The sequence below is a fragment of the Lemur catta genome, chromosome 2, assembly GCF_020740605.2.
Source record: "Lemur catta isolate mLemCat1 chromosome 2, mLemCat1.pri, whole genome shotgun sequence".
NCBI classification, from domain to species: Eukaryota; Metazoa; Chordata; class Mammalia; order Primates; family Lemuridae; genus Lemur; species Lemur catta.
Window position 1 is genome coordinate 115,233,758 of NC_059129.1, and position 25,999 is coordinate 115,259,756.

General features: G+C 34.6%; 1 protein-coding gene across 2 annotated transcripts; it reads left to right on the forward strand.

Moving 5' to 3' along the window:
* The first annotated feature begins 6,848 nt into the window (after positions 1–6,848).
* Positions 6,849–12,327, forward strand: CENPW (centromere protein W). 2 transcript variants are annotated; one of them, XM_045542311.1, is made up of 3 exons: positions 6,849–7,146; positions 10,350–10,463; positions 12,187–12,327. In XM_045542311.1, exons 1-3 carry the CDS (start codon positions 7,021–7,023, stop codon positions 12,211–12,213), a joined length of 267 nt encoding a protein of 88 aa, XP_045398267.1. In that variant the 5' UTR covers positions 6,849–7,020; the 3' UTR covers positions 12,214–12,327. The 2 variants fall into 2 exon arrangements, with proteins under 2 accessions (XP_045398267.1, XP_045398268.1); XM_045542312.1 differs by lacking the exon at positions 12,187–12,327 and having other exon boundaries at positions 10,387–10,467.
* The last annotated feature ends 13,672 nt before the right edge of the window (positions 12,328–25,999 follow it).

The window sequence follows — 25,999 nt, forward strand, 5'->3', positions numbered from 1 at the left end:
CAAGATAATTTTCTTAAATCTATTTCATTCAGTAATTCACTCTTTAGCTTTTATGTATTTAATCATTTTTAAAATGCTGATTTTTCAATTCTCCTTCAGGTTTTTGTGCAACTATTTCATATATGTGTGAATATAATGTTGCTGTTTGTACTTTCTGACTTCAGCTAATTCTGCTTTTTTCTGGTTGATTTTTTTCAGTGAAAGTTATATCTTCTATTCCTCTTCTTTTTTGAATTCCTTTAATATTTTAATATTACTATATATACTTAATAAAATAAAAAGTTATCCAATATTTCTACCCTCCTTTCCCTAAAATACAAGAACATCAGACTATTTTCATTATTATTCTTTCCTCCTATCTCACATGAGATTTTTGTCCAGGATTTAACTCCCCCAAATTCCCTCAAATTGAATATTATTATTATTTTATAGAATCAATGCTTGTTTAGGTTTACTCACTGTGAATTACTGTTTACATCCAATTTTTTTCTGGTTTTAATTTTTTTATTCATGAATACATACTTTAGACATTCTTTCTGTGAAGGATGTTGATGATAATGATTATTTTTGTTTGTCTAAAAGTATCTTTTATATTGCTCTCACTTCTGAATGATAGTTTGGTTATAAAATCCTAAGTTGAGTATTATTAGCTTTTGGCAGTTTTATTCCAGTCTTTTGACTTCTTTTCTTACTATAAAGAAATGTGTTCTCAGTTTGTTTTCCCAAATGCTTTCATTATCTTTCCTTTGTCAATGGTATTTGGCAGCTTTTTTTTCTTAATTCTTAATTGTAATTTTACATATTTATCAGATACAATTGATGTTTTGATACATATCTATCAAATGATCAAATCAGGACATTTACTGTGACCATTGTCTCATGCATTTATCATTTCTTTGTGGCAAGGACAGTCAAAAGCCTTTCTTCTAGCAGTTTTGTATTATACCATAGCTTACTGTTAACCATCCTCACTCTACTGTGCAGTAGAGCACTGGAACTTGTTCCTCCTATCTAATTGTGCCCATTGGTACCCACAGACCAGCTTCTTCTAACTCTCCAATCCATGCTACCCTGCCCATCCTCTGGTAGCCACTGTTCTACTCTCTGCTTCTATGATATCAACTCCTTTTGTTGTTAGATTCCACATATGAGAGAGATTATGTGGTATTTTTCTTTCTGTGTCTGGCTTATTTTACTTAATGATGTCATTCAGATCTATCCATGTTGTTGCAAATGACAGGATTTCATTCTGTTTTATGGCTAAATAGTACTTAATAGTGTATATATACACCATGTTTTCTTTATCCATTCATCTGTTGTTGGACACTTGGGTTGATTCCATATCTTAGCTATTATAAATAGTGCTGCAATAAATATGGCAATACAGATATCTCTTCAACTTACTGATTTGCATATGTTGGACTATCCTTGCATTCCTGGGATGAATTCTACTTGATCATAGTGAATAATCTTTTTGATGTGCTGTTGAATTTGGTTTCCTTGTATATCAAGAATTTTTACATCTATGTTCATCAGGGATATTGGCTTGTAGTTTTGTTGTTGTTGTTGTGTCTTTGGTTTTGGAATCAACTTAAAGCTTGCCTCATAAAATGAGTTGGGAAGTATTTCTTCCTTTTTAATTGCCTAGAATAATTTGAGAATTGGTATTAGTTTTTTAAATGTTTGGTAGAATTTAGCAGCAAAGCCATCATGTCCTGAGAATTGTTTTTATGGACAACTTTGTATTGATGATTCAATTTCTGAACTCATTATTGGTCTGTTCTGATTTTATATTTCTCCATAATTTAATCTTGGATTGTATTTGTCTAGAAATTTATCTGTTTCTTCTATGTTCTTCAAATTTGTTGGCATATAGTAGAGTAGTTCATAGTAGTCTCTTATGGGCTTTGCATTTCTGTGATATCAGTTATAATGTCTTCTCTCTCATCTCCTATTTAATTTGAGTCTTTTCTCTTTTTTTCTTAGTTATTCTAGCTGAAGGTTTGTTGGTTTTGTCTTTTTAAAAAGCCAACTGTTTTGAAATTTTTTTAGTTATCTATTTTGTTTATTTCTGTTCTCAGCTTTATTATATCTTTCCCTCTACCAATTTTAGGTTTAGTTTGTTTTTGTTTTTCTAGTTCCTTGATATGCATAGTTAGCTTGTTAATTAGGAATCTTTTTTTCCTTTTTGATGTAGGCATTTATTGGTTGAATTTCCCTTTTAGTGCCTTTTCTGTGTCCCATAGGTTTTGATATAATGTTTTTCCAGTCTTGTTTGTCTCAAGGAATTTTAAAATTTCTCTTTTAATTTCTTCATTTACCCCTTTTTTATTTAAGAGCATGTTGTTTAATTTCTATGCATTGGTAAGGTTTCTGATGTTTTTCTTGTTGATTTCTAGGTTTATACCATTGTTGTTCAAAAGGTACTTGCTATGGTCTCTATATTCTTAAAATTTTTAAGACTTGTTTTGTGGCCTAACATATAATGTATCCTGGAGAATGTTCCATATGTAGTTGAGAAGAACATGTATTCTGCGGCTGTTGATGAAAAGTTCTGTAAATGTCTGTTAGTTCCATGAGGTATATGGTGTAGTCAGTTGAATTTACCATTCAGATCATGAATTATTTTCCTGATTTCATTGGATCATTCGTATGTATTCTCTTGAATCTTGCTGAGTTTCCTTAATATCATTATTTTCATTTTTTTTCAGGGATTTCACAGATGCTTATCTCTTTGGGGTCTGTCACTAGAACTTATTGTGTTTTCTTTCTTTTTCATGTTTCTGTGTCCCTACGTTGATATCTGTGCATCTAGTGTAATGGTCACTTTTCAAATTTTAAAAAGTAGCTTTTTTAAGATTTTTTTTTCTATAGGTGGGTCCTAGAATGTTGGTTGGGTGTGGAGTTCAGGGCGGACTCAGTATTGTGATCTATGTGCAGTTTCTTCAGTTGTAGTCCTTGTCAGTAATGTCTGTGATTGCCTCAGCATCCTAGGCTGTTGGTGTTTGTGATGTTGTGGTATCATTTTTCTAGGGGCAGAGGTGCCAGGCTGGATTTTGGGCCAGAAAAGTACAGCCATGAAGCGCCATCAGGCTGTTCAGTATGCTCTCCAGGGAGGCAGTGGCTGCTGCCAGGCTAGCTTTCAGAGGCTCAGCACAGGTGCTCATAATTGTGTCCATATTAAAAAATTAGTTTTCAAGAAGAGTAATACAATTTTGTTATTGCTACTGTTAGTCTCACAATAGTAAAAACTTAGTTGAGGTCAATTTTTTAAATATAATCCACTTGACTAGGTTTAATCAAAACTTTAAAAATCGATTCCTCTCCTTATTTTATTACAAATTAATTTCCAACAGAGAAGTGATGTTACCACATCATATAAATAAGAAATTACAGAGAAAAAAATGCCCTTAATATTAGCACCCTTTCATTCACATTTTGTGTTTTTTCTTCTAGCCATTCTCCATAAGCTTCATTTTTGATATAATTATAAACAAAACTACTGATAAGAGGATATTCTTGTGTTTAATTTACCATATTAAGCTATATTTTTACATACTTCTACCTGGTGGTTAAAGTTATTATTTTAAGTGCATACATGGCATTCTGTGGATAGACTATATTTATTTAACTGGATAACTTATATTTGTCGTTCCCAGCTTTTTTGCTGTGATAAATTTCATATCTACCATATATTAAATGTGAGAATGTTAGAAAGTTACTTCTAGGTTTCTCTTTCCTTTTCTGTAAAGTGGTAATAATAATAGTACTTTCTTCTAAAGTATGCAAAAGATTAACTAAATATGTATGTGTATGCATGCACATGTATGAACATGTACCACATGTTTGGTGTTTAGAGCAGTTCCTCGAACATGGTAAACATTCACAAAGTACAAAGTTATTTTTATCCTAATTTTTATAATGGCTGTACAAGTCAGAGTTGATGATGTGTAAGCACAAACTGACTTTATTCTTTCTCCTTTTCTCCCTTCAAACCTACTGTGTGGATGAGTTCTTTCTTCTCTCTAATGTAAAAGTCTAAGGAGTTTAGACTCTCTCTTATGTAATAAACTAAAAGCCCCTCTGTTTTGATGATGAGAAGTCTAGTCTAGTGTAATAATTACCCCATAATCCCAGTCTAGTCCAGAAAAATAATTAAAACTGCAAACTCTTATCCAATTTAAAGCTTCTCTTTCCCCACCCTTGTGCCTGACCCAGACTGGAAAGCCTAGACTGGGAGAAGGGAGAGGGAGAGAGATTTTCCCTTCACTCTATTCTAGCACTTCCTCCCCTCTTACTTTCTAATAGAAGTCAATAAATAATAAATTATTTTAGAATTTTCTCCATTTGCTTGAAAATTCTTATTTTTTCCAGAAAAATATTATGGCTGTTCAGAGATAGAAGAGAATAAGTTTTATCTGGCAAGAACTGATCAGTTTATTCTTCTTTTCTTGAAAATTAGCCAATTGATGTCATTCCATTTTCTTATGGAATGCTTAACAATTTACCCATGGATAGCAGTGTCAGTTTGAAAGCTCCCTGGAGTCACTAAAATTTTTTTTTTTTAATAATTCCTAATGATTTGTTATGGGCCCATCACCGAGTAACATTTAAAAATTGCAGTATTTCTCATTTTTGTGCCTGATTCTGTTCCAAATAATGTTCTAGTAGCAATTGTTCTTCAGAATGTACAAACTGATATGATGTTGCAGAAAAATTTTTGTTAGCAAAGTAACTTTTATTTTAAATTATGATTTTTATTCTCACTTAATATTTCCTAGTAATGTCCCTTTCTTTTGGATTACTATGTTCTATTTGAAAGGCATCTTTTGATCATGGAAAACACAGCAAAAAGTCCGAGGTTGCTGGCATTCATATCAAGAATTTATTTCAAAGCCAATATCTTTCATCAGCACTGGAAAACAGATTTGTGTCCCTGTAACCACTCTATATTCAATCTGAAAAATGGGATGGTTAGGGAGGAGAAAGTGATAGAAAGAACTATACTTGGTGCAGGTCAAAAATTAGAATTATCAATATAAATTAAGAGACTAAACAAGTAAGCTAAAATTTTCGAAAGTTTCTGGAGTAATTTGTCTTACAAATAATTGAACTGATGAAAATAAGAAATAGTATGGTTTCCAAAATTTTGTGAAATTCTGTATTTCACAAGTGATGAATGAAGCTGTGAAACAAATATTGTAAACAAATTTTGCCAACTGTGATGCATCTGGCAGATTATAACTTTTATTTCAACCATTACTATAATCAACATAGTTTTTAAAGGAGCTAATGAAATGTTTGTAAAACTCTTGCAAACTATAAGATTCTACCTATAAATTTAGAAAAGGAGAGCTTTATTTCTTCTAAAGGGTTACAGCCTGCTAGGTGGTCATTCTGAAAGGCTGGTAAGTGTAGCCTCTTGCCAAAGTCCTAAAACAGGCACTTTGAGGGAGGGAGGGCTAAGACAGGAACATAACCTGGACAGTTGGCCAAGTATTCAACAGGTTACAGGAGGATCTATGAATATTCATGAATGTGGTTCTGATGCATGTGTATTGAACAAACATGCATGTAACATATGACACAAAGGCACTCAAGTTTGTAGCCTCTATAAAACCAGCCAGAACTAGTCCATGGTTGGCAGTCTTCTTATCAGGAGAAAGTTATTGAAATCAGTCTCTTGTCCAATCAAAGTTATGTCTTGTGGGGCTATCTGGCAGTGAGCTTCAAACTGTTTTAATATTGCATATCTCGAGGTCAGTGCCTATTTAGCTGCTAAAGAAAAACTTTGTGGCAGTTAGAAAGTAGTTTATTCCTTAAGTGTAGGGGTGCATGACTTAACCCTTGCCTCTCTTGTCCTTAGTTCTTGTTTATCATTTGGTATCTTATTGCTACAAAGAATCTATTCTGTCAGTCTTATGTTGGTTAGTTGTTTTGTCTAAACCCCAAAAGGCAAGGGGTATAATGAGGCACGTCTTACCTAGACATGGCCTCCTGTCATGGCCCAGAACTCAATTTATCAGGTTTCTGTGGGGTCTCCTTGGCCAGGAAGGGGTCCATTCAGTCAGTTGAGGGCTTAGAATTTTATTTTTAGTTTACAACCTTAAAGAGTGGTTCTCAGATTGGCAATGCTAACGTCTCCTCTCCTGAGTACTGTACTTATTAGAAATGCAAATTCTTGCATCCCACCCAGATCTAGTGAATGAGAAATTCTGGGAGTTGAACCTTCCAAACAGTGTTTTAACAAGTGCTCCAGGTGCTTTTGATGCACATTGAAGTTCGACAACTACTTCTATGGTAGCACAGAAGATAGAGAAGTTAACTGCTTGGAGAAGTAACAAAAGCTTCAATGAGTTAGCATTTACACTACATCCGGGAAAGTTACTGCAAGGTTAAGTGGGAGGATCCCTAAAATTAAATGGAGCAGCATTTGTAAAGAAAAGCTAGAATCATGAAAAAGCCTACGGTAAGATCAAATGAAATTGTGTAACAGTGTACACTGTTAACTGTTACCATCAGAAAAGCATACCTTGCTAGGAAGGCACTGGCCCTTTAGGAATCCTGATAAAACACAAACTTCTTTTTATTCATTTCCTTTTTAGTACATTGGTATTAGGCTCAGTATAAAGTGAAAGCTTGGAAAAGAAGTGTATCTTTCCACAATTTCCCACCATCTCTCGGGAACCTAGGAGAAATAGTTCCACACATCAGCTATAATACAGAAAGGATGAAAGGAAGCCCCTTAATGACGTCACGGAGCGCCTGGGACCCGCCCACCGTGGGTGTTTCCACCTACAGCACCCGGGCGGCTCCGGAGGCGGGGCTTGCGTCGACTTGACGTCACTACGGAGCGCCCGGCGCGCCCTGTTGGCGGCGGATTTGAAAGCTAGGAGGGGTCTCAGGGCCTGAAGAGGCGTTAGAGGGGCTGGATTGTTCTAGCGGTCCCAGTGGCGGTGAGCTTGTGTGCGGTGCGCGGAGATCCTGGGAAGCTGAGGCGGCTGCTGTCTGACAGGGAGGATGGCGCTCTCGACCACAGTCTCCCAGAAGAAGCGGATAAAGCGGAGGGCTCCCCGCGGCTTTCTAAAGCGGGTCTTCAAGCGACAGAAGCCTCACCTTCGTCTGGAGAAAAGCAGCGACTTACTGGTGAGATTCCATTCCTTCTTGGGCTGGGAATGGGGCCCAGGAAAGTACGGGAACTGACCCTTGTTTCTCCTTCCTCGGCCAGTCTATAGCTCATTCAGGGCCGTGTTTAAGGCATTTCCAGCAATGACTAGGTAAGTTTGCCCCAACCTAGCATGTCAGTTTATATTCCTGACGTTTAGTTGTATCCCGGTCCGCCGAAATGTAAATATCTGGATCTTTTAAAAAGACTATTAGCCACGTCAGCTTAAGGAGAAAACTAACCTAACGTTCCTGCTTATAGTTTTAAAATCTCTCTCTGCAGGAACACAGTTCTGGCATTGTGATTAGAGTACTTGTGATGGGTGTGAAAGATACAACCTTTTAAAAATAGATTTTGGAATTCAGTCTGGGTCATTATATTTAACTATTGTTAAAGGCATCGCCTATATGCCTTTTAAGTGCCTTCCTTCTTGCCTCCCTCCCTTCTCTTTTTACATTGTTAACTAAACACATTGCCCAGGCTACTTGCTAAAGGACGCTGATTTGAAAGTTTATTTGTAAGTAGAATGATTTCGACTGTAAATTCTTTTTCCTAGACAAGTAATAGAACACCTATTACTTCAGTTTGAAGCCAGACCACTAAACTCATAATACCGGAAGCATAGTGCTCTGCTAATAAATGGCCCCAACCAAACCACTGTATAATGTTTCTGTCTTGAAATAAATTCAGAGTTTATGTGCTGAATGCCTGGAACTCATATTCCTGTAGCACTATTTCTCTAGGTGTAAACCACAGGAAGCACATCCTGTGGGTTGTCACAAGAGCTCTTTGAGTAAAGGAGCCGTTATAAGTGGACACTTAATTTCCAGGAGATCAAGGTAAAGAGTAGTAGATAATAAGGGCATACTGCATAGCTTGTCTTGGCCTTGCATCATTCCAGCTGTTCTTAAACTGCATTGGTTTTTCTACCTCCTCTTTTCTCTATAGCCTCCCTGAGTTCTCCACTTCGTCTCTGTTGCCTCCTTTTTGCTAAAGTACTGTGGAATTATCTCCACTATTCCCTTATTTGGTCTCTGAAGTCAAAACACAACATTTTTCTCTCCTGAAAAAATACTACTACTATCTCCTGCCCTCCTTTTGCTTCCTTTCTTAGATCTTGTTTTTTTAAAAAAAGGCAATATATGTTTTATACCCCAGCCTCAAAACACTACCCCATGGTCGTGGTGGGAGGTAGTGCAAATGAGTTGGATTAAAGTGAAATTCACTTGGAAAACATTTTTAGGTAGTTTATTTTGGACTTTTCAATGGGGCTTCTAAATGAAGGGGAGCAAATACACCAGATCAAGGATATCCAGGAGACTGCCAGATGGTGCAGATGGTTTGGCAGAAATTCCTCAAGTAGTTAGCATCTTCCCACATTCTCCCCTTTTTGCCCCAAAGTGAACCATAGGCAGGTGGGCTCCATGGTGGGCTGGGCTCCAGGTGGCATGGGAAAGTAGGGAAGTTGAAATTCCAAGCAGTTGCAGTGGTGGGAGAAAGAAAGTTTTTTTAGCCACCAGCTATTCCCAGGTAGTATGCTTGTCCTCTTTGGCTTTTGTTAAACAGTTTCTTTCACTGTCTTGTATATGGCATGTACCACCCTGTTTCTTTGCTTATGGTTTTCTGCTCACCATTGATACTCCATAATCTTACCCAGCAGGTGTCCCACATCATCCATGAAGTTTTCCACAGTGAAGGCACTATGTTTTGATTTCTTTTTTTTTCCTGAACTTGGATGGTAGTAAGAGTGTTCATCACATAATTTAGCTATTGAGACTCTAACACTGTTCTCCCAGTGTGGTATGCAGCTTCTTGAGAGTAGGGAACCTTATCTCCTTTTCTATCTCTCATCTCTGTCTTTAACCCAAAATGAATCTACTTTTATGCTGTCTTTTTTGCATGATATTTCTTTTGCCTGAAGATGCCTTCACTCCACTCAGCAAACTACAGTTTTTTCAAAATTCAGTTCAAATGTCACTTCTTCAGGGAAGCCTTCCTTAATGTTAGAAAGGATCAGTCTTACCTTCTGCTCTATTATCTGTTGTCACACATTTGTCCTTAATTTCTTTATGGGTTTGAGTGTTCCACGAGTCTGGAAACTTGCATTGGGAACTTTTTGTATTCATATTTTTTGTATGTTTAGTGTAATACCTTGAACATTTTGAGGACAATTATTGTTGGAAATGCATGATAACTTATGCAGATTGATGTCATATCTAGCATTTTACTTATTTCTTTGTGTTATTTTATAGTTCTGCACACTGGCTTTTTGTTATTTTGGTTTTTTATGCCTTATTTGATTATATATCCCTAGGGCTAGTACTGATGAGAGATTTAACATCTGCTAATTTGAATAACTTGTTCAGTTTTCTTGTGGCTCAGTTAGCTTATACATTTGTCACAAAAGAATGCTGCACAAAAATCTGGGTGCTTATGGTTTGTGTAAAATTTAAAGGTGCTATGACAATGGAAGGAGGAAGTCAGGCTGGCCCAGTTTTTCTGTCAACTGAGACTGCCAGGAAATGGATATTTCTTTGTAAACTACCTTTTGATTTATGTAAAAAAAAGTTTTGTACTGTCTGCTTATATTATCTCTTTTAAATAATTTTTAAGAAGAAGCTTAAAGATTATTTATCGTAAGTATTATTTTATGAGAGTTGTTAGATGACAAGTAATCTTGACTTTGTACATACACTTTTCAATTCAGCAAACTTTAAAAATTTCAGTTAAATATATTTGTTTTTGAATAAATATTTCAAGTTAAATCTGATTAAAGTATCTTAGACTTTAGATTGTAGAATAATAGCTAGCCTAAAACATAGTTGTTGATATATTCTAATTTAAATTTATTTAGAATCAGAAGCAGGATATTTGTTCCTTAATAGAATCTTATATAAGTTTTGATATATAGCGATGCTTTACAATATTGCTATTGTCAATGGCCTTTGGTGTACCTTACATAACCTTGTTTTATGTATTGCAATGACTAACTCTCTTTGTAAGGATTCTAAGATGGACTTAGACTGAATTCTATGTAACTTTAAATAGAAGAATTAATTGACTTAATCACAGTAGCATAATAAATAGTACAATAGTAAATTTTGGGATCACTGATTTTTGAAAGTCATTTCCAAGTAATCAGCGTTTGAGTTTAAAAATCCGCTTGGATTTTTTTCTTTTAAAGGTCCATCTGAGCTGTGTACTGTTTGTTCATCGATTAGCGGAAGAGTCCAGGACAAATGCTTGTGAGAATAAGTGTGGAGTCATTAACAAGGAGCATGTACTGGCTGCAGCAAAGGTAAAATCTGAGTTTCTTTTCTTGAGCAAGAATTAACTCAAAAACACGACCTGGTTCATCACCTCTGCCTGATTTATCACCAGGTAGGATAAAATGAATGTTTGCTAATTACTGAGAAGGTATATCACTTGAAATTTATGAAAATTTACTTTCTTCTTGATCATTAATCCAATCATTTTATTTTCTAACTTTGTTTTGAAATTTGAGTAACTTATGAATGAAATCTCTTACATAAGCATAGAAGATTGCTTTTCACTGGTATTTTTACATAATGTAAGAATATGATGCCTAAAGCAAAGTTTTCCAAGTACGTTTCTGAAAACATTATTTCCACAAGATGTTAATAGATGCCCTACCTCAAAAGCTTCTGTGGTCAGATAAATGTAGATTACCTAACGTACCATATCTCCTTGATTAGTCACAGTGTTATTGTTTATATGTAGAGCTTCTTTCTGTAAGAATATGTAAGAAATTGGCAACCATATTTGACTGGAGGTTGGTGTGGGAGAGAAACTTATTTTGACAGTCTGCCTCTTTGTAGACTTTTTTGTTTGAATATTTTTATTGTGACTTATAAGTATATACTCTTAAGAAGAGGCCAAAATAGTCCAGAGTTCCCATGTACCCTTTATCCAGTTTCTCACAATGCTAACATCTTTTGTAACTCTTAAATAACTATAGTTTTGTAAAGATATCAAAGGTTATGAGAAATATAGCAGTAAGGAACCTTGTTCAACTCTGTTTAATTTAGCATTTTGTAAATTCATTTGAGTACATAATATACTCAGTATTTTGTAAATTCATCTGAGTACATAATATTTTCTTTTGAAGTACCCGTGGTAAACATCTTGTAGAACAGAGTAGTACTGGCCTAGGGTATAGACTTATTTGATAGCCTTTGTGGAAGCCTAAAAGTGTTCATGTTCATGCCCTCGCATTTTTTAGGGACTTTAAATTCTCTTGGAGTTATAAACATTCCAACAAATTTCTAGACTATTAGTCAGTGTAAGTATTTTTCTGCATGTAAAGCAAAGCTTAAGAGTATATATATGTATGTTTTAATCTTAGAATTTGTTTTTATTAATAAACTATAGGTTTATTTACTTACCTAGTAGAGTAGATAAGTTCTCTAAAAAATTGAGATACTCTGGTTTTATGCTCCCAGCCTTTTTGCAACTAAAAATCTTCTTTTGCTTTATTTCTACCACAGGCTATATGTTTTGAAAATTATCTACTTAAGCTGTTCAGCATAAAATGACCAGTCTTAGTCTCTATATTGATAAATTTCAGCCCGAATTTAAGAAATTTGGTGTTGCAGTGGATTTATACCGTTTTATAGTTGTGAAATGCCTGATTTATAATAAGCTTTTCAAATTTTAGAAAATTCTTTAACTCCTTGAATCACTAAATTGTCTAAAAGCCTCAAGTTTAGAACCATTAATCAGGACAGTTTTGATTTACAATTGAAGAAATTAATATCCAGCAGTGACTGTAAAACCAGATTTTGAGACCCTAGGCAAATTTCACATTCATTGAGAGAGGTAGACCATTTTAAAGAAATCTAAGCAATTTGTAAGGCAAAAGATTCCCTAATCACCTTCCAAATTTGATTTTATAAATTCATTCTTACATATTATGCACATAGGACTATTTAACCTTTTGTTGAGGAATTATGTTTTATTTTCCATAGGTATAATATGAATCTTTTCTTTCCCTCTCACAGGTAATTCTAAAGAAGAGCAGAGGTTAGAAGTCAAAGAACACATTCTTGAAAATTATACGATGCATTATTTTAGGTGGTAACAGGTCATACAAGCATTTTTTACATATGAATTGATGTTATGGATTATTAAAATATTGGCTAGTTCAGGGATGTGTGTGTTTGTATATGTTTTTGCTAGTATTGAAATATCTCAAGTAAACACATAGGACTATTTTTCCCTTTTTTAAGAATTATGTTCTTTTCATTTTTAGTGGGCTCTAGTTCATTTTGCTTCTGTATATTTATTTCATTTCAATATTCCATTTTTATATACCAAAAATATAATATTATATTAAGTAGCTTGAAGAGATGTATTTCTTAGAATTAAGTTTGTATGTATTTAGAATTAGCCACAATTAACTATGGGATTAATTTAATCTCTGAAGAAAAACAACATGCAGTCAAATCTTGGTATACTTTAAATCTTAATTTTAACTTTCTAATGCCTTTGTAAAGCGATCTACCTTTTGGTCATGCCAATAGTAATAATATAATTTCTCATCTGAAGGATTGCAAACATCAGCAAGGTTTTTCCAAACCTGTCTCCCTCCCCAAATCAAAAAATAGAAATTATGGAGCAAACTAACTTCTTTTCTTCAAATCATGTAGATTTAATAGATGTTTTTTCCCCCAAAGGAATCATTTAGAAGTTTATTGTGTATCCTCTAATATTTTTATTTACTATTTTTAACTTTTTATTTTAAAATAATTATAGATTGCAACATGCCATTGCAAACTATAGTATAGAGAGGTGGCATGTATTCTACACCCAGTTTCCCCCAGTGATTATATGTTATATAATTATAGCATGATATCAAAACTGGGAATTTGATACAGGTACAATGTATGTGTAGTTCCATACCATTTTCTCACATGTAGATTCATGTAACCGTTACTACAATCAATACATAGAACTATTTCATTACCACAAAGATCTCCATTGTGCTGTCCTTTGATAAGTACACCTAGCCCACCATATCCCCTACTCCGACCATGATCCCTATCCCCTGGCAACTGCAACCTGTTCTCCATGTCGGTAATATTGTCATTTTAAGAATGTCATATAAATGGACTCATACAAGAAATGACTTTTGGGTATTGAGTTTTTTCACCTAGCATAATGTCCTTGAGATCCATTCAAGTTGTTGCATGTATCGGTAGTATTTCATGGTATGGATGTACCACAGTTTGTATAACTATTCATTTGAGGGACATTTTGGTTATTTACAGTTTTTGGCTATTACAAATAAAATTGCTATGAACAGTCGTGTACAGGTTTTCATATGACATAAATTTTTATTTCACAGGATAAATGCCTGGGGGTTTGATTCTGGGTAAAATGGTAAGCATATGTTTAGTTTTCAAAAAACAAATGACCAATTTTCCAGAGTGGCAGTAACATTTTATATTTTCATTAGCAGTATATGAGAAATCCACTTTCTCAATATTCTCAAATATTTGGTATTGTTATTTTATTTTAGCTGTTCTGACAGGATTGTGTCTCATCATGGTTTTAATTTGCATTTTCCTAATGGCTAATGTCTTAGTTTAGTCTACTAGAACAAATTACCATGGACTTGTTAACTTATAAACAACAGAAATTTATTTCTCACAGTCTAGTGGCTATAATTCTAAGATCAGGGAGCCAACATGGTTCAGTTCTGGTGAGGGTCCTCTTCTGGGTTATAGACTACTGACTTCTCATTAGAGAGCTCTCTGGGGTCTCTTTTATAAAAGCACTAATCCCATTTGTGAGAGCTTTATTCTAATGACCCAATTACCTCCCAACTTCCACCTCCTAATACCATGTATTGTTGATCAGGTTTCAACATATGAATTTTGGGGAACACAAACATTCAGTCCATAATAGTTAATTATGTTGAACATATTTTCATCTGCTTTTCCATCTATATATCTGCTTTGGTAAAATGTTTGTACATGTCTTTTTATCCATTTTCTACTTGGAGGGGTTTGTTTTTCTAATGATTCCTCTTTTCAGTTCTTTTTCAGAATTGTTTATTCTAGTTCCTTTGACTGTGTCAATTTTAGAATAATCTTGTCTATATGTACAAAAAATCTTGCTGGGATTTTGATAGGAATTGAACTAAACATATATATCAATTTAGGGATAATTGCATCTTTGCTATGTTGCCTCTTCTAATCCATGAATATGTAATATTTCTTCATTTATTTACATCTTTGATTTCTTCATCATTGTTTTATAGTTTTTACTTTTATTATTTCACTTCTGTTTAGAGAACTTAGCCATTTTAGGTTTGATCTGCTTGTGACAGATTTTCTTAATTTCCTTCATCTAATAATGTCTTGATTTCTTCTTCATTCTTGAAGCATAATTTTGCTGGATATACAATTCTGTGTTGAGAATTCTTTCAGCATTTGAAAAATGTTGTACCACTTCATTCTGGCTGATTTCAAGATTTTTCTTGTTTTTAGTTTTTAGAAGTTTGGCTATGGTTTGTCTTGTCATGGATTTCTTTGGTTATGTTCTATTCGGGGTTCACTCTGTGTTAATATATTTTGCCAAATTTGGGATGTTTTCACTCATTACCATTTTGAATGCTTTCTTTTGGGATGTTTTCACTCATTACCATTTTGAATGCTTTCTAGCCTTATTCTTTTTTTCCTCTCTTTCTGGGACTCTGATGATACAAATGTTAGCTCTTTCATTGTAGTTTCACAAATTCTTGAGACCTTGTTTTTTTTGTCTGTTTTCTGTTTTTCAGATTGAGTAGTTTGCATGTTCTGTCTTCTAATTCACTGATTCTTTCCTCTATCTTACCCATTCTGCCGTTGACCCATTGAGGCTTTTTTTTTTCCAGTTATTATTTAGTTCTCAAAGTCCTACTTGTTTCTTCTTTATAGCTTCTATATTTTTGCTGAGACTTTGTATGTTTTCATTTGTTTCAAATGTGTTTGTACTTACTCATAGGAGTATTTTTATGACAGCTTCTTTGAAATTCCTGTCTGATCAATATCTATGATATCTTATTGATGTTTGATTGTCTTTATTCAGTTTGAGATCTTGATTCGTGGTATTATGAGTGATTTTTGATTGAAAAGTGGATATTTTGGGTATTACAAGACTTTGAATCATTTAAATTTTACATTACAGGCTTCTTCTGATATTCTGGTACAGGACTGGTGGCACTGCCTTGTTACTTTCAGTGGGTGTGGAAGTCCAGGTTCACCATTTAGACTCCATTGGCAACTGGTGATGGGGGAGGGAGCTCTCTTTTTGTGATTGCTGTGGAGGGATGGGAATTCAGTCTCACCACTAGGCTTTTGTTGATACCATCCTGGGTGGAAGGGGGAGGGGCAGGGCATATTGTTACTGCTCCCCACCTGTATTCCACTGATGTGGGAAGGTGGTGAAAAGTCCTGACTCTACTATGGCCTCTCTGGTACCACCTAGTGGGGAGGGGAGGAATTCCTTATTAATATAGCATGAGAGTAGAATACCAGACTCCTTATGTAGTCTTTGCCGACACTATGAAAGAAAGCCCAGGTAAACTCATCACTATATTGTTCTGTTGGTCCCTAGTTCCCAGCCAGTGTGCCTTCTCTCTACTTTTCAGTCTTTTAAAATTTGTTTTTTGTGTACATATATTTTACAGTTTTTAATTGAACTTAGGAGGTGGAACAGGGAAAGTACATCTGCTCCATTGTCTTGAAAGTGAAAGTCCTAATCTAATATTTAAGAAAAACACTTCAAGGAAGTTGTCAACATCTAAGTGAATTATTTTATTCTCAATAAATATGAAATAGAAAAAAGAAATGTATGTACTTGATAATTGTATAATATAATTGTGATCTCAGTAACCACAGTGTCAGTTTGAAATTTATTTGATGGGGTTTTATAATATATATTTAGCCCTAATGAATGCCAGAATACCCAGTGTACTGCTTTTGTGGTTGGTAGATAGATTTGAGAACCCTAATTAATGATTCACAAATCCATTTAGATATATTTTATATATAATTCCATCTACAACTTTAGCTTTGGAACAGATAATTTTAAATATTTAAATCATTGTTTGCTAGGTAAATCACCAGAATTTTGTTCTGCTTAGCTTGTAACTTACACTTATGTTCTGCTTTCCTTAGAGTTTTGAAGTATTCTGAAAAGTCTCTGACATAGAGTTGCCTCTGAATTAGTTTTTTTTTAAACTTGATGATAGTATATTGAATAATGATTTTCCCTATATTTTCTGCAATCACCTAATTATAATTGTTTAGCACAATTCAGAAACAAAATGAGAGTTCTAGGATATCCTCTTATGAGGAAATTGGGACTCTCATGTACTTAAAAAATAATTTCCTGGAGAATGACATTAGCAAGAGGTCCCAATGCTCCCCACCTCCTGAAGAAAAATAATGAATAAACAGCTACCTACTGATTAAAATGTCTCTTAGAGAGCTGCTCCAGAGTAGAGTGAAGAACCTGTAGCAACCCAGAGGAGCACAAAAACTGAGGCAGGCTGCATAAAAAAAGCATAGGAAATAACTTACCTGTGTCACCTCATCCCTTAGCTACCATAACTTGGCACCAAAAGGAATCCTCTCCACATGATCTCCTCCCACATGGGAAAAGGAGAGCAGGAGGACCTCAGCAGCCCTGTCATCACTGTGGACACCCACAGATTTTGCTACCAAGGATCCTTGCAGTCTTTGCCAGTGCTGACCCCAGCTGATGTGGCTGCCCAGAACCCTTACTGCTATGTACTGCTCCTTATCCCCCAAGGCAGAGCCAAAACTGTGCCACCCAAGGGCTTATTCTGCTACTTTCCCATTCCCCAGCAATTATTTGCATATCCTGGAGCTGCAGTTGGTTCTATGTATGCTCAGGCTTAAGACCTTAGCTCCAGGGCTATTCTCTTCATGCCTGTGCCTCAAACAGCAGTGTCATTGCAGCCCCAGGTGTGCTGGTGCCATAAGCACTTCATACGCCCTGTGCTCTAGACCTCAGACTCTGCAGCCTCTCCATGTGTCCCTTTATACCAGACACCAGTGCCACTGCCAGTGTGTGTGTGCACACCCCAGACCTCAGCTATGCAGCTGTTCTGCAGGCTAGTGCACCTTGGATGCAAACATGAGTTTGCCTGTTCTTTAGACCAATTTGAAGAGGCATTCCCTTGGTCACAACGCCCCACGCCCATGGGGGAAAAAGTACAGGAAGACCCAACAGCCTTTACTACTGCTGAGGCCCCCTGCAGCCTTCACTGATGGTGCCCTCAGATGACAGCTTCACAGAGAAGAGGCCATTGTACCCTCTTTGGAGCTGACCCTGTGCTCCCCTGGTCTTTACATCCACCCATAGGTAAGGGTCTTTTACTTTACCTATGGGAAAGCCAGTCTGTGACATCTAGTAGAGGTGACTGTGTCCTCAAATGCACAGATATCAACACTAGGATACAAGAAGCAAAAACATCAAGGAAACATAGCACCAAAGGAATATAATTTTTTAATAATTGATCCCAAAGAATTGGTTATCTACAAATTGCCTGACAATTCGAAATAATAATTTTAAGGAACTTCAAAGCTACAAAATAAAGCAGACAATGAAATCAGGAAAACAATACATGACCAAAATAAATTCAACAAAGGGATTGAAATAATTTAAAAAGCACCAAAAAAAAAATTCTTAAGCTGAAGAATACAACAAATCAATGAAAAATGCAAGAGAGCTTCAACAGCAGACTTCATCAAGAAGAAAGAATCTGCAAACTCAAAGACAGGTCATTTGGAATTATCCAGTCAATGAAGAAAAAAGCTTGAAAAAGAGTGAAGAAAGTCTACAGGATTTATAATCCTTTTAGGAGAAAAGAGAAAAGGGCAAGAAGATTATTTAAAGAAATAATGGCTTGAGAATTCCTCAAATCTTGAGAGGGAAATGGAGATCTAGATTTATGAAGCTCAAAAATTCCAAACAGGATCAACCCACAGAAGACTACTTTGAGACATATAATCAAATTGCCAAAAGTCATGGACAAAGAATTTTAAAAGCAGCAAGGGAAAAGTGACTCATCACATATAATGGAACTCCCAGAAGACTATCAATAGATTCCTTAGTAGGAACTTCTCAAGCCATGAGAAACTGGGATAATATATTTAAATACTGGGGAAAAAAGTTGACATTAATAAATATTGTACTCTGCAAAATTATTCTTGTAATTGAAGGAGAGATAAAGTGTTTCTCAGACAAACAAAAACATAATTCATTACCACTAGATCTGCCTTCCAAGAAATGCTTAAGGGAATTCTTTAAATTGAAATAACAGGGAAAACAGCAAGATATGAACAACAGCATATGAAAAAATTTGACCTCATTGGTGATGGTAAATATATAGATGAATACAGATTAATGTAACACTGTAATGGTGGTACATAAATTACTTTTAACCCTAATATTAATATAAAAGTTATAAGATAATTTGTTAATGCATACACAATACAAGAAGAAGCAAGTTCTGACTATAGCAATACAAAGGGGGGGAGTAAAAGTGTAGTCTTTTTGTATGCAATTGAAATTAATTTGTTAAAATAGAATGTTGTAGCTATAAGATTTTATACAGGCCTTGACCTAAACACAAAGGGAAAAAAAGATATACACACAAAATTTAAAGAGAAAAGAATCAAAGCTAATCACTACCCAAAGAAAAAAAATCATCAAATAAAAAAGGAATATAGCAAGAAGAGGACGAAACATCTGCAAAATGAAATACAATTAACAAATGATAATAGTATGTGGTTATTTATCAATAACTATCTTAAATATAAATGTTATACTTAGTCAAAAAGCATAGAATGTCTGAAAGGATTGAGAAACAAGATGTAGTGGTATGTTGTCTACAGACTCACTTTAGATTTAAAGACAGATTGAAAGTAAATGGATGCAAAAGGATATTTCATTTTACTGGCAACCAAAAAAAAAAAAAAGCAGAAGTGGCTATACTTAGACAAAATAGAATTTAAATCTAAAACTGTCTCTAAACACAAAAAAGGTCTTTATATGATGGTAAAAGTATCAATTCTATAGGAAGATACAACAATGATACATATATGTGCTCCCAACATCACATATCCTAACATCACTAAATAAATGAAACAAATATTGACAGATCTGAAAACAGAAATTGACAGTAATATAATAATAGTAGGATAATAGAATAATAGAATAATAATATTTCCGTTACAAGATGGATAGAACATCTAGACAGAAAGTCAATAAAGCAATAGCTGACTTGAACAAAGTCTATAGACCCAATGGTCCTAACAGATACATATATATAGAACTTTCTACTCAATAGCCAAAGAATATACTTTCTTCTCAAGTGCTCATGGAACACTTTCCAAGATAGATTGTTAGGTTACAAAACAAGTCTTAACAAATCTTAGAAGGTTGATGTCATTTCAAACATATTTTCCAACCATAATGGAACAAAACAAGAAATCACTAACAGCAAGAAAACTGAAAAATTAATATGTAGAAACTGAACACACTCTTGGACAACTATTGGGCCAAAAGGAAATAAAAAAGGAATTTCAAAACTATCTTGAGACAAATGAAAACAACATACCAAGACCTATGTTATGCAGCAAAAGCATACTAAGAGGGAATTTTATAGTGATAAATGCCTACATTAAAAAAGAATAAAGATCTCAAACAACCTAACTTTAGGAAAAAACTTAATCCCAAAGTTGTGAGAAGGAAGGCAATAATAATGATTAGAGCAAAAATAAACCAAATAGAGAATTGAAAAAAATGGAAAGAATCAACTAAGAGCTGGGTTTTGAAAATATAAAATCATCAAAGTCTTGGCTAGACTAAGAAAAAAAGACTCAAAGTGAGAAATGTAAGAGGAGACGTTATAACAGATGCCTCAGAAATAATAAAAAAAGGATCATAGGGACTACTATGAACAATTATATGTGAAATAACTGGATAACCTAGAAGAAATGGATGAATCCCTAAAAATTTATAACCTACCAAGACTAAATCTTGAAGAAATAGAAAATTCAAACATTAATAATGAATAAGGAGGATGAGTCAGTCATCAAAAATGTCCCAACAAAGAAAAGCCTAGGACCGAATTACTTCATGGGTAAATTTCTACAAATATTCAAAGAATTAATACCAGTCCTTATGCTCTTCCAAAAATTAGAAGAAGAAAGAACTCATTCAATGAAGCCAGTATTTCCCTGACACCCAAACCAGGCAAAGACATTACAAGAAAACTACAGGTCAGTAGCCCATGAACATAGATATAAAAATACTCAGTAAAATACTAGCAAACTAAATTCAACAGCACATTAAATGGATCATATACCATTAACAAGTTGGATTTATGCCTGGGATGCAAGAATGGTTAAACATGCACATCAGTCACAACACACTAACAAAATGAAAGAACAAACCACATGATCATCTCAAAAGATGCAAATAAGCCATTTTTGATGAAATTTAACATGTATTTGTGATTAAAACTCTCAACACAATAAATATAGAAGGAATGTATCTCAACACAGTAAAGGCCCTATATGAAAAGCCCACAGTTAATACCATAATGGGAAAAAACCGAAAGTGTTTCCTCTGAGATTTGCCAGAAGGTAAGGAAACCCACAATTGCTCCTTCTTTTCAACAGTCTTGGAAGTCTTATCAAGAGCATTTAGGTAAGAAAAAGAAAAGCCATCGAAATCAGACAGGAAAATCTTTGTTTTTAGATGATGTGATCGTATACATAGAATATTCAAAAGACTCAAAAAAACTGCTAGAATAAACGAATTGAGGAAAGCCACAGGATACAGAATCAACATGGAAATTAATCATGTTTCTATACACAAAACATTCAAAATAGCAAAAAAAAAAAAAGAAGAAGAAGAAAGAATAAGTACTTAGGAATAAATCTAACCAAAGAAGTGAAAGATCTATATATGAAAATTATAAGGCATTGATTAAAGAAATTAAAGATAAACGGAGAGACTTTCTGTGTTCTTGGATTAGAATAATTAATATTGTGAAGATGTCCATACTACAAACAATTTGCAAATTCAATGCAATCTATATCATTTTCAGTGGCATTCTTTTGAGAAATAGAAAAACATCCTAAAATGCATATGGAACTATGTGCTGTTTGGGGGATGGGCACACTTGTAGCTTTGATTTGGGCGGTGCAATGGTAATTTATGTGACCAAAGCTTTTGTACCCCTGTAATATTCTGAAATGGAAACATAAAATTCAATGAAATAACACCTCACACATATTATCAGAAAAGGAAAAGATAACAAGTATGGCAAGGATGTAGGGAAAAGGGAACCCTTGTAAATTGTTGGTGGGAATGTAAATTGATACAGCCATTAAGGAAACAGTATGGATGTTTCTCAAAAAATTAAAAATAGAGCTATCTTGTAATCCAGAGATCTGACTTCTGGGTATATATCCAGGGAAAATGAAATCAGGATATCAAAGAGTTATCTGCACTCTTATACTCATTTCAGCATTATTCACAATAGCCAAGATAATAATGTAAATGTCTGTTGACAGATGCTTGTTTGAAGAAATGGAATTTACACACACACAATGGAATATTAGTCTGCCTTTAAAAAATAAAGAAATCCTGCTGCTTATGATAATATGGATGAATCTGGGGGATATCTGACTAAGTGAAATAAGCCAGGCACAAAAAGACATTGTGTGATATCACTTACACATGAAATGCTAAATTGTTAAGTTCATAGAAACAGTGTAGAATTGTGGATACCAGGGGCTGGGGGAAGGGAGAAATGGGGAGATATTGGTCAGCGGGCATAATGTTTCAGTTATACAAGAAGAATAATTTCTGGAGATCTAATGTACAACAATGTGACTACAGTTAACAGTATTATATACTTGCAATTTGCTAAGAGGATAGATCTTAAGTGTTCTTATCACACACACAAAGAAAAAAAGGAATAGTGACTGTAAGATGATTGATATGCTAATTAGTTTGAGGTGAATATTTCACAATCTAAACACATATCAAATAAATTGTGCACTGTAATATACACCATTTAAAAATTTCAACTATACTTCAATAAAACTGTGGGGAAGAATTCCCTATAACATTAACTGTGACTTTTCCTTTTGAAGATTTGGTCTTCCAGTTGTTGAGTAACTTTGGCTTGTCCCTTTTGGTATTCCTTGTTTTGGAAAATGCTTCAGCCCTCCCCATCATCAGTTATTTTCTTCTGTTCTACTATCTGGTATGCATTGGTAGATGTGAAAACTTACGACCAACTTAAAATAGGAATTTATCTTATTAATTTTTGTATTTCCTCTAGCATCTAACACATAGCTTGGGACACATAAGTTCTTTGAATGAACATAACTTTTATTAGTGGGAAATTTTCTTTGCCATTTTATTTTTTATTTTTAGAAACATATCTCTTTCAAGTAAATTGATAGTTCTTTGGATGCCTCTTACTTCACAAGTTTAAATTTCTGAAGACTCGATTCACCACCTCCTGTAGGAAGCTTTCTCTATCTAATCTATTCTTTGGATTCCTGTAGCATGCCTTCAGCTTAAGGCATGTATCATTTTATTTGTAGTAGTGAATTGGTGTGTACACTTGCAGAAACTTAGTGTAGTAGGGGAGATGAGGTGACCCTTAACTCTGGTTGTTTCATTAATGTGTTTAAACCTGACCTCACCTTCTCCAGCAAATTCTTTATTTCTTCTCCCATTGCATGGCATCACTATTCTTGCAGTTATCTAAGCTAAAAACCTAGTATTTATTCTTGACTCTTCTTCCTTCAAATCCATCTGTCCCCTCACCTCATTCAATCAAATAGATCACCAGTATTGGTCTGACTTTGATGAATTTTAAGTATGTTCTCCCTATCTTCATCCCCACTGCTTCCTTTCAATATCTAATATAAGAAATCCTTTGTACCTGATGCCTGGATTATTGCAGTATCCTGTCTGGTCTTGATTGTAGTTCCCAAACCTACGTTTACAGAGTCTCCAGTACATCTCTACAACACTGGAGTTGTCTTTCTAAAATGTAATCCCAATTATGTCTATCGTAGTAAAGATTGTAACTTCAGTATTTTCATTTTGGAAAATTAGAGATTGAACTAAACCAGGGTCAAAACATGATAAGAGTAGTAATAACCACAAGAGAAATTTATTGGCTTGTCTTCTATATCTTCTGGGGTGTCTGTATGCCACAAATTCCCCCACCTGTGTGAGAAAAGATGAAGAAAATCTAGAATGTGGTGTCCAGTAGGGATGGGGAAAGATGATTTTAGATGAACTGAATTTTGTTCTGGATGTTGAGGAAGGTCTGTGAGACCTTGCACAAGTAATTTAACTGGCACCTCAGTTTCCCCATCTGTACCTGTAGTAACTACTATTTTTGGCCACATATGTTCCTTTCTGCTTCATCACTTATCAAATATAAAATCAAATCAAGTTAAAAAAATTTCAAAGTTTCTTGTGCATATAAAAAAACAGTTTGTGAACTGGGAGACCTCAAATTAAGTGATAAGAAACTCACCTTAACAGCAGTTATAGCACAGTTTATGAAGCATACAGGAGGAAGTATTTTGATCATTTTCATGATTGGCTGTTATACATTACCATTCTTTTTAGGTTAAGTAGAGCTGTTTAAGTTGATTTGTCTAAGCTGATTGGTTTAATTTCACTGCCCTCATGACAGGGACATAAAGCTTACATTTTATGTTTTATTTATGACTAGAGCTAGCATTTCCATAAAATCAGGATGACTTAAGTTTTGGCTATGTGGTTATGGGTAGTTGGCCTTGGAGTATATCTAAACTGTGGCTTCAAATATTTTCTTTTCCTTAACACCCTCAACATTGTTTTAGGTCTTGATTGCCAAATATGAGGTGGGTCTGAAACCTAAGGATGGATATTTCTTTCTCTCTTTGATATTTTGATCTTGATAATCAATACAGGATGTAGGTGCAGATAAGTTTGATGACAACATATTCCCTAGATCAGTGGTTTTCAAGCTTTACCAAGCTTCGAAATCACATAGAAGGCTTGATAAAGCACAGATTGCTGGGTCTAACTCCTGGAGATTCTAATTCTACTTAGGGTGGAGCTGAGAATCTGTATTTCTATAATAACAAGTTTTCAGGTGAAGCTAATGCTGCTCATCCAGGGACAACACTTTTGAGAATGACTGCTCTGGATCACAGTTTGGCAAAATTTTTGTAAATAAAACGTATTGGAACCTAGGCACACATGTGCCTCTTATCTGTGGCTGCTTTCATGCTACTAATTATGGTAATGTTGAATAGTTGCAACAAATACTGTGTGTCCTGCAATCCTAAATTATTTATCTGGCCCTTTATAGAAAAAGTTTGCTGACTCCTGTTTTAGATAATTCTTCCCCTAATATATCCCTATGTTGCTTTAGCTTGATTTGCCAAAATGGCAGAAGAGGGATTCTACTCCAGAGGCTGCTTTTCTTGCCACTTGTGCTTCTGTGGTTGCTCATATACATAAAAGTTTGAATTTACCCACCTTATTATTTAATAAACACATGAAAGTATCTTAGCCCCTGGGTATTTAAACAAAATACAGGTAATAATAAGAAATGGTTACTAGAATTTCTATCAAGTAGATAAATGAACTGTCCTTCGTTAGAGGTAGATATTTCTTAGTTTATCACTTAAATCATCCCCTCTTTGTGATGGTTCCCCCAAAACCATAATACCACACAGTTATTTGTCTTTACTCCTTTGCTTCCTAACTCCAACTGTTTGACAGGCATGGTGAGAATGCACTATAGACTTAGTTTTAGGGTGGTAATTTAAGATGCATCTGGTTCTAAACTTGAGAAACAGCTCTTTTGTGAATGAGTAAATAAAAACTGTCCACTTTATTATACGTACAAAGAAAACTTGAAGGAAATTTAGTGTGTCTCTTACCTTGTTTCCCTCCAAATCTCTTTTACGCATCTAATCAGGATCGGTAGACATGAAGAGGGAGAATTACTGAAACAGCAAATTTAATACCTAGGCAATAAAGATGGAGTAAAAGCACCCCAGAAATACCTTGCTTGCATAATGGTTAGGGTATTTAGTCCTTACGAGAAGCCTATTAGAAGGATATTATTCATAATTATTCAGTTAGTCACAAATCAGGAAACTTAGGTTCAGAGAGAACTTGATGCTCATAATCATGCTCAAAATTGCCTGTGGCAGGCAGTTTTCATGTACACAAAAACTCTGAAGACAATAGTCCTGGTGAGGCTTGAGATCTGGAAGATGTGAAATGACTTGGTATTTCTTAATTCTCAGGTAGAACAGATAATAGGGATAGATAAACTCAGATCACCTGTCTAATCCTTACTTTAAATATTGTAAACTTGATGGTCAGAGATATACTTAAAATGGAATTGTGACTTAATTATAGATTTTCAGGACTTTATATGAGTTGGGATTAAACCACAACTAGGATATCTCAGTGTAAGGAAAAATAATGTTATCCATGTGTAAAAATACATGTGTTTATGATGTAAAGATTGTATTTTAAAGCTACTGTTTAGGGATTTCAATAACTGATAAAGTAAGAAAAAAACACGTCTGTTTTTGTTCTTCCTAGTTCTGACCCATGAAGCACTAAAGGAAAATGAACATTTTTATGTCTTGTGACAGTGAATTTTGCTGCCATATTTTGTCGATGATGAAACTCGTTAATTTCTGATTGAGCAATTAGTTTCTAGTGGGCTTTTAAATCAAA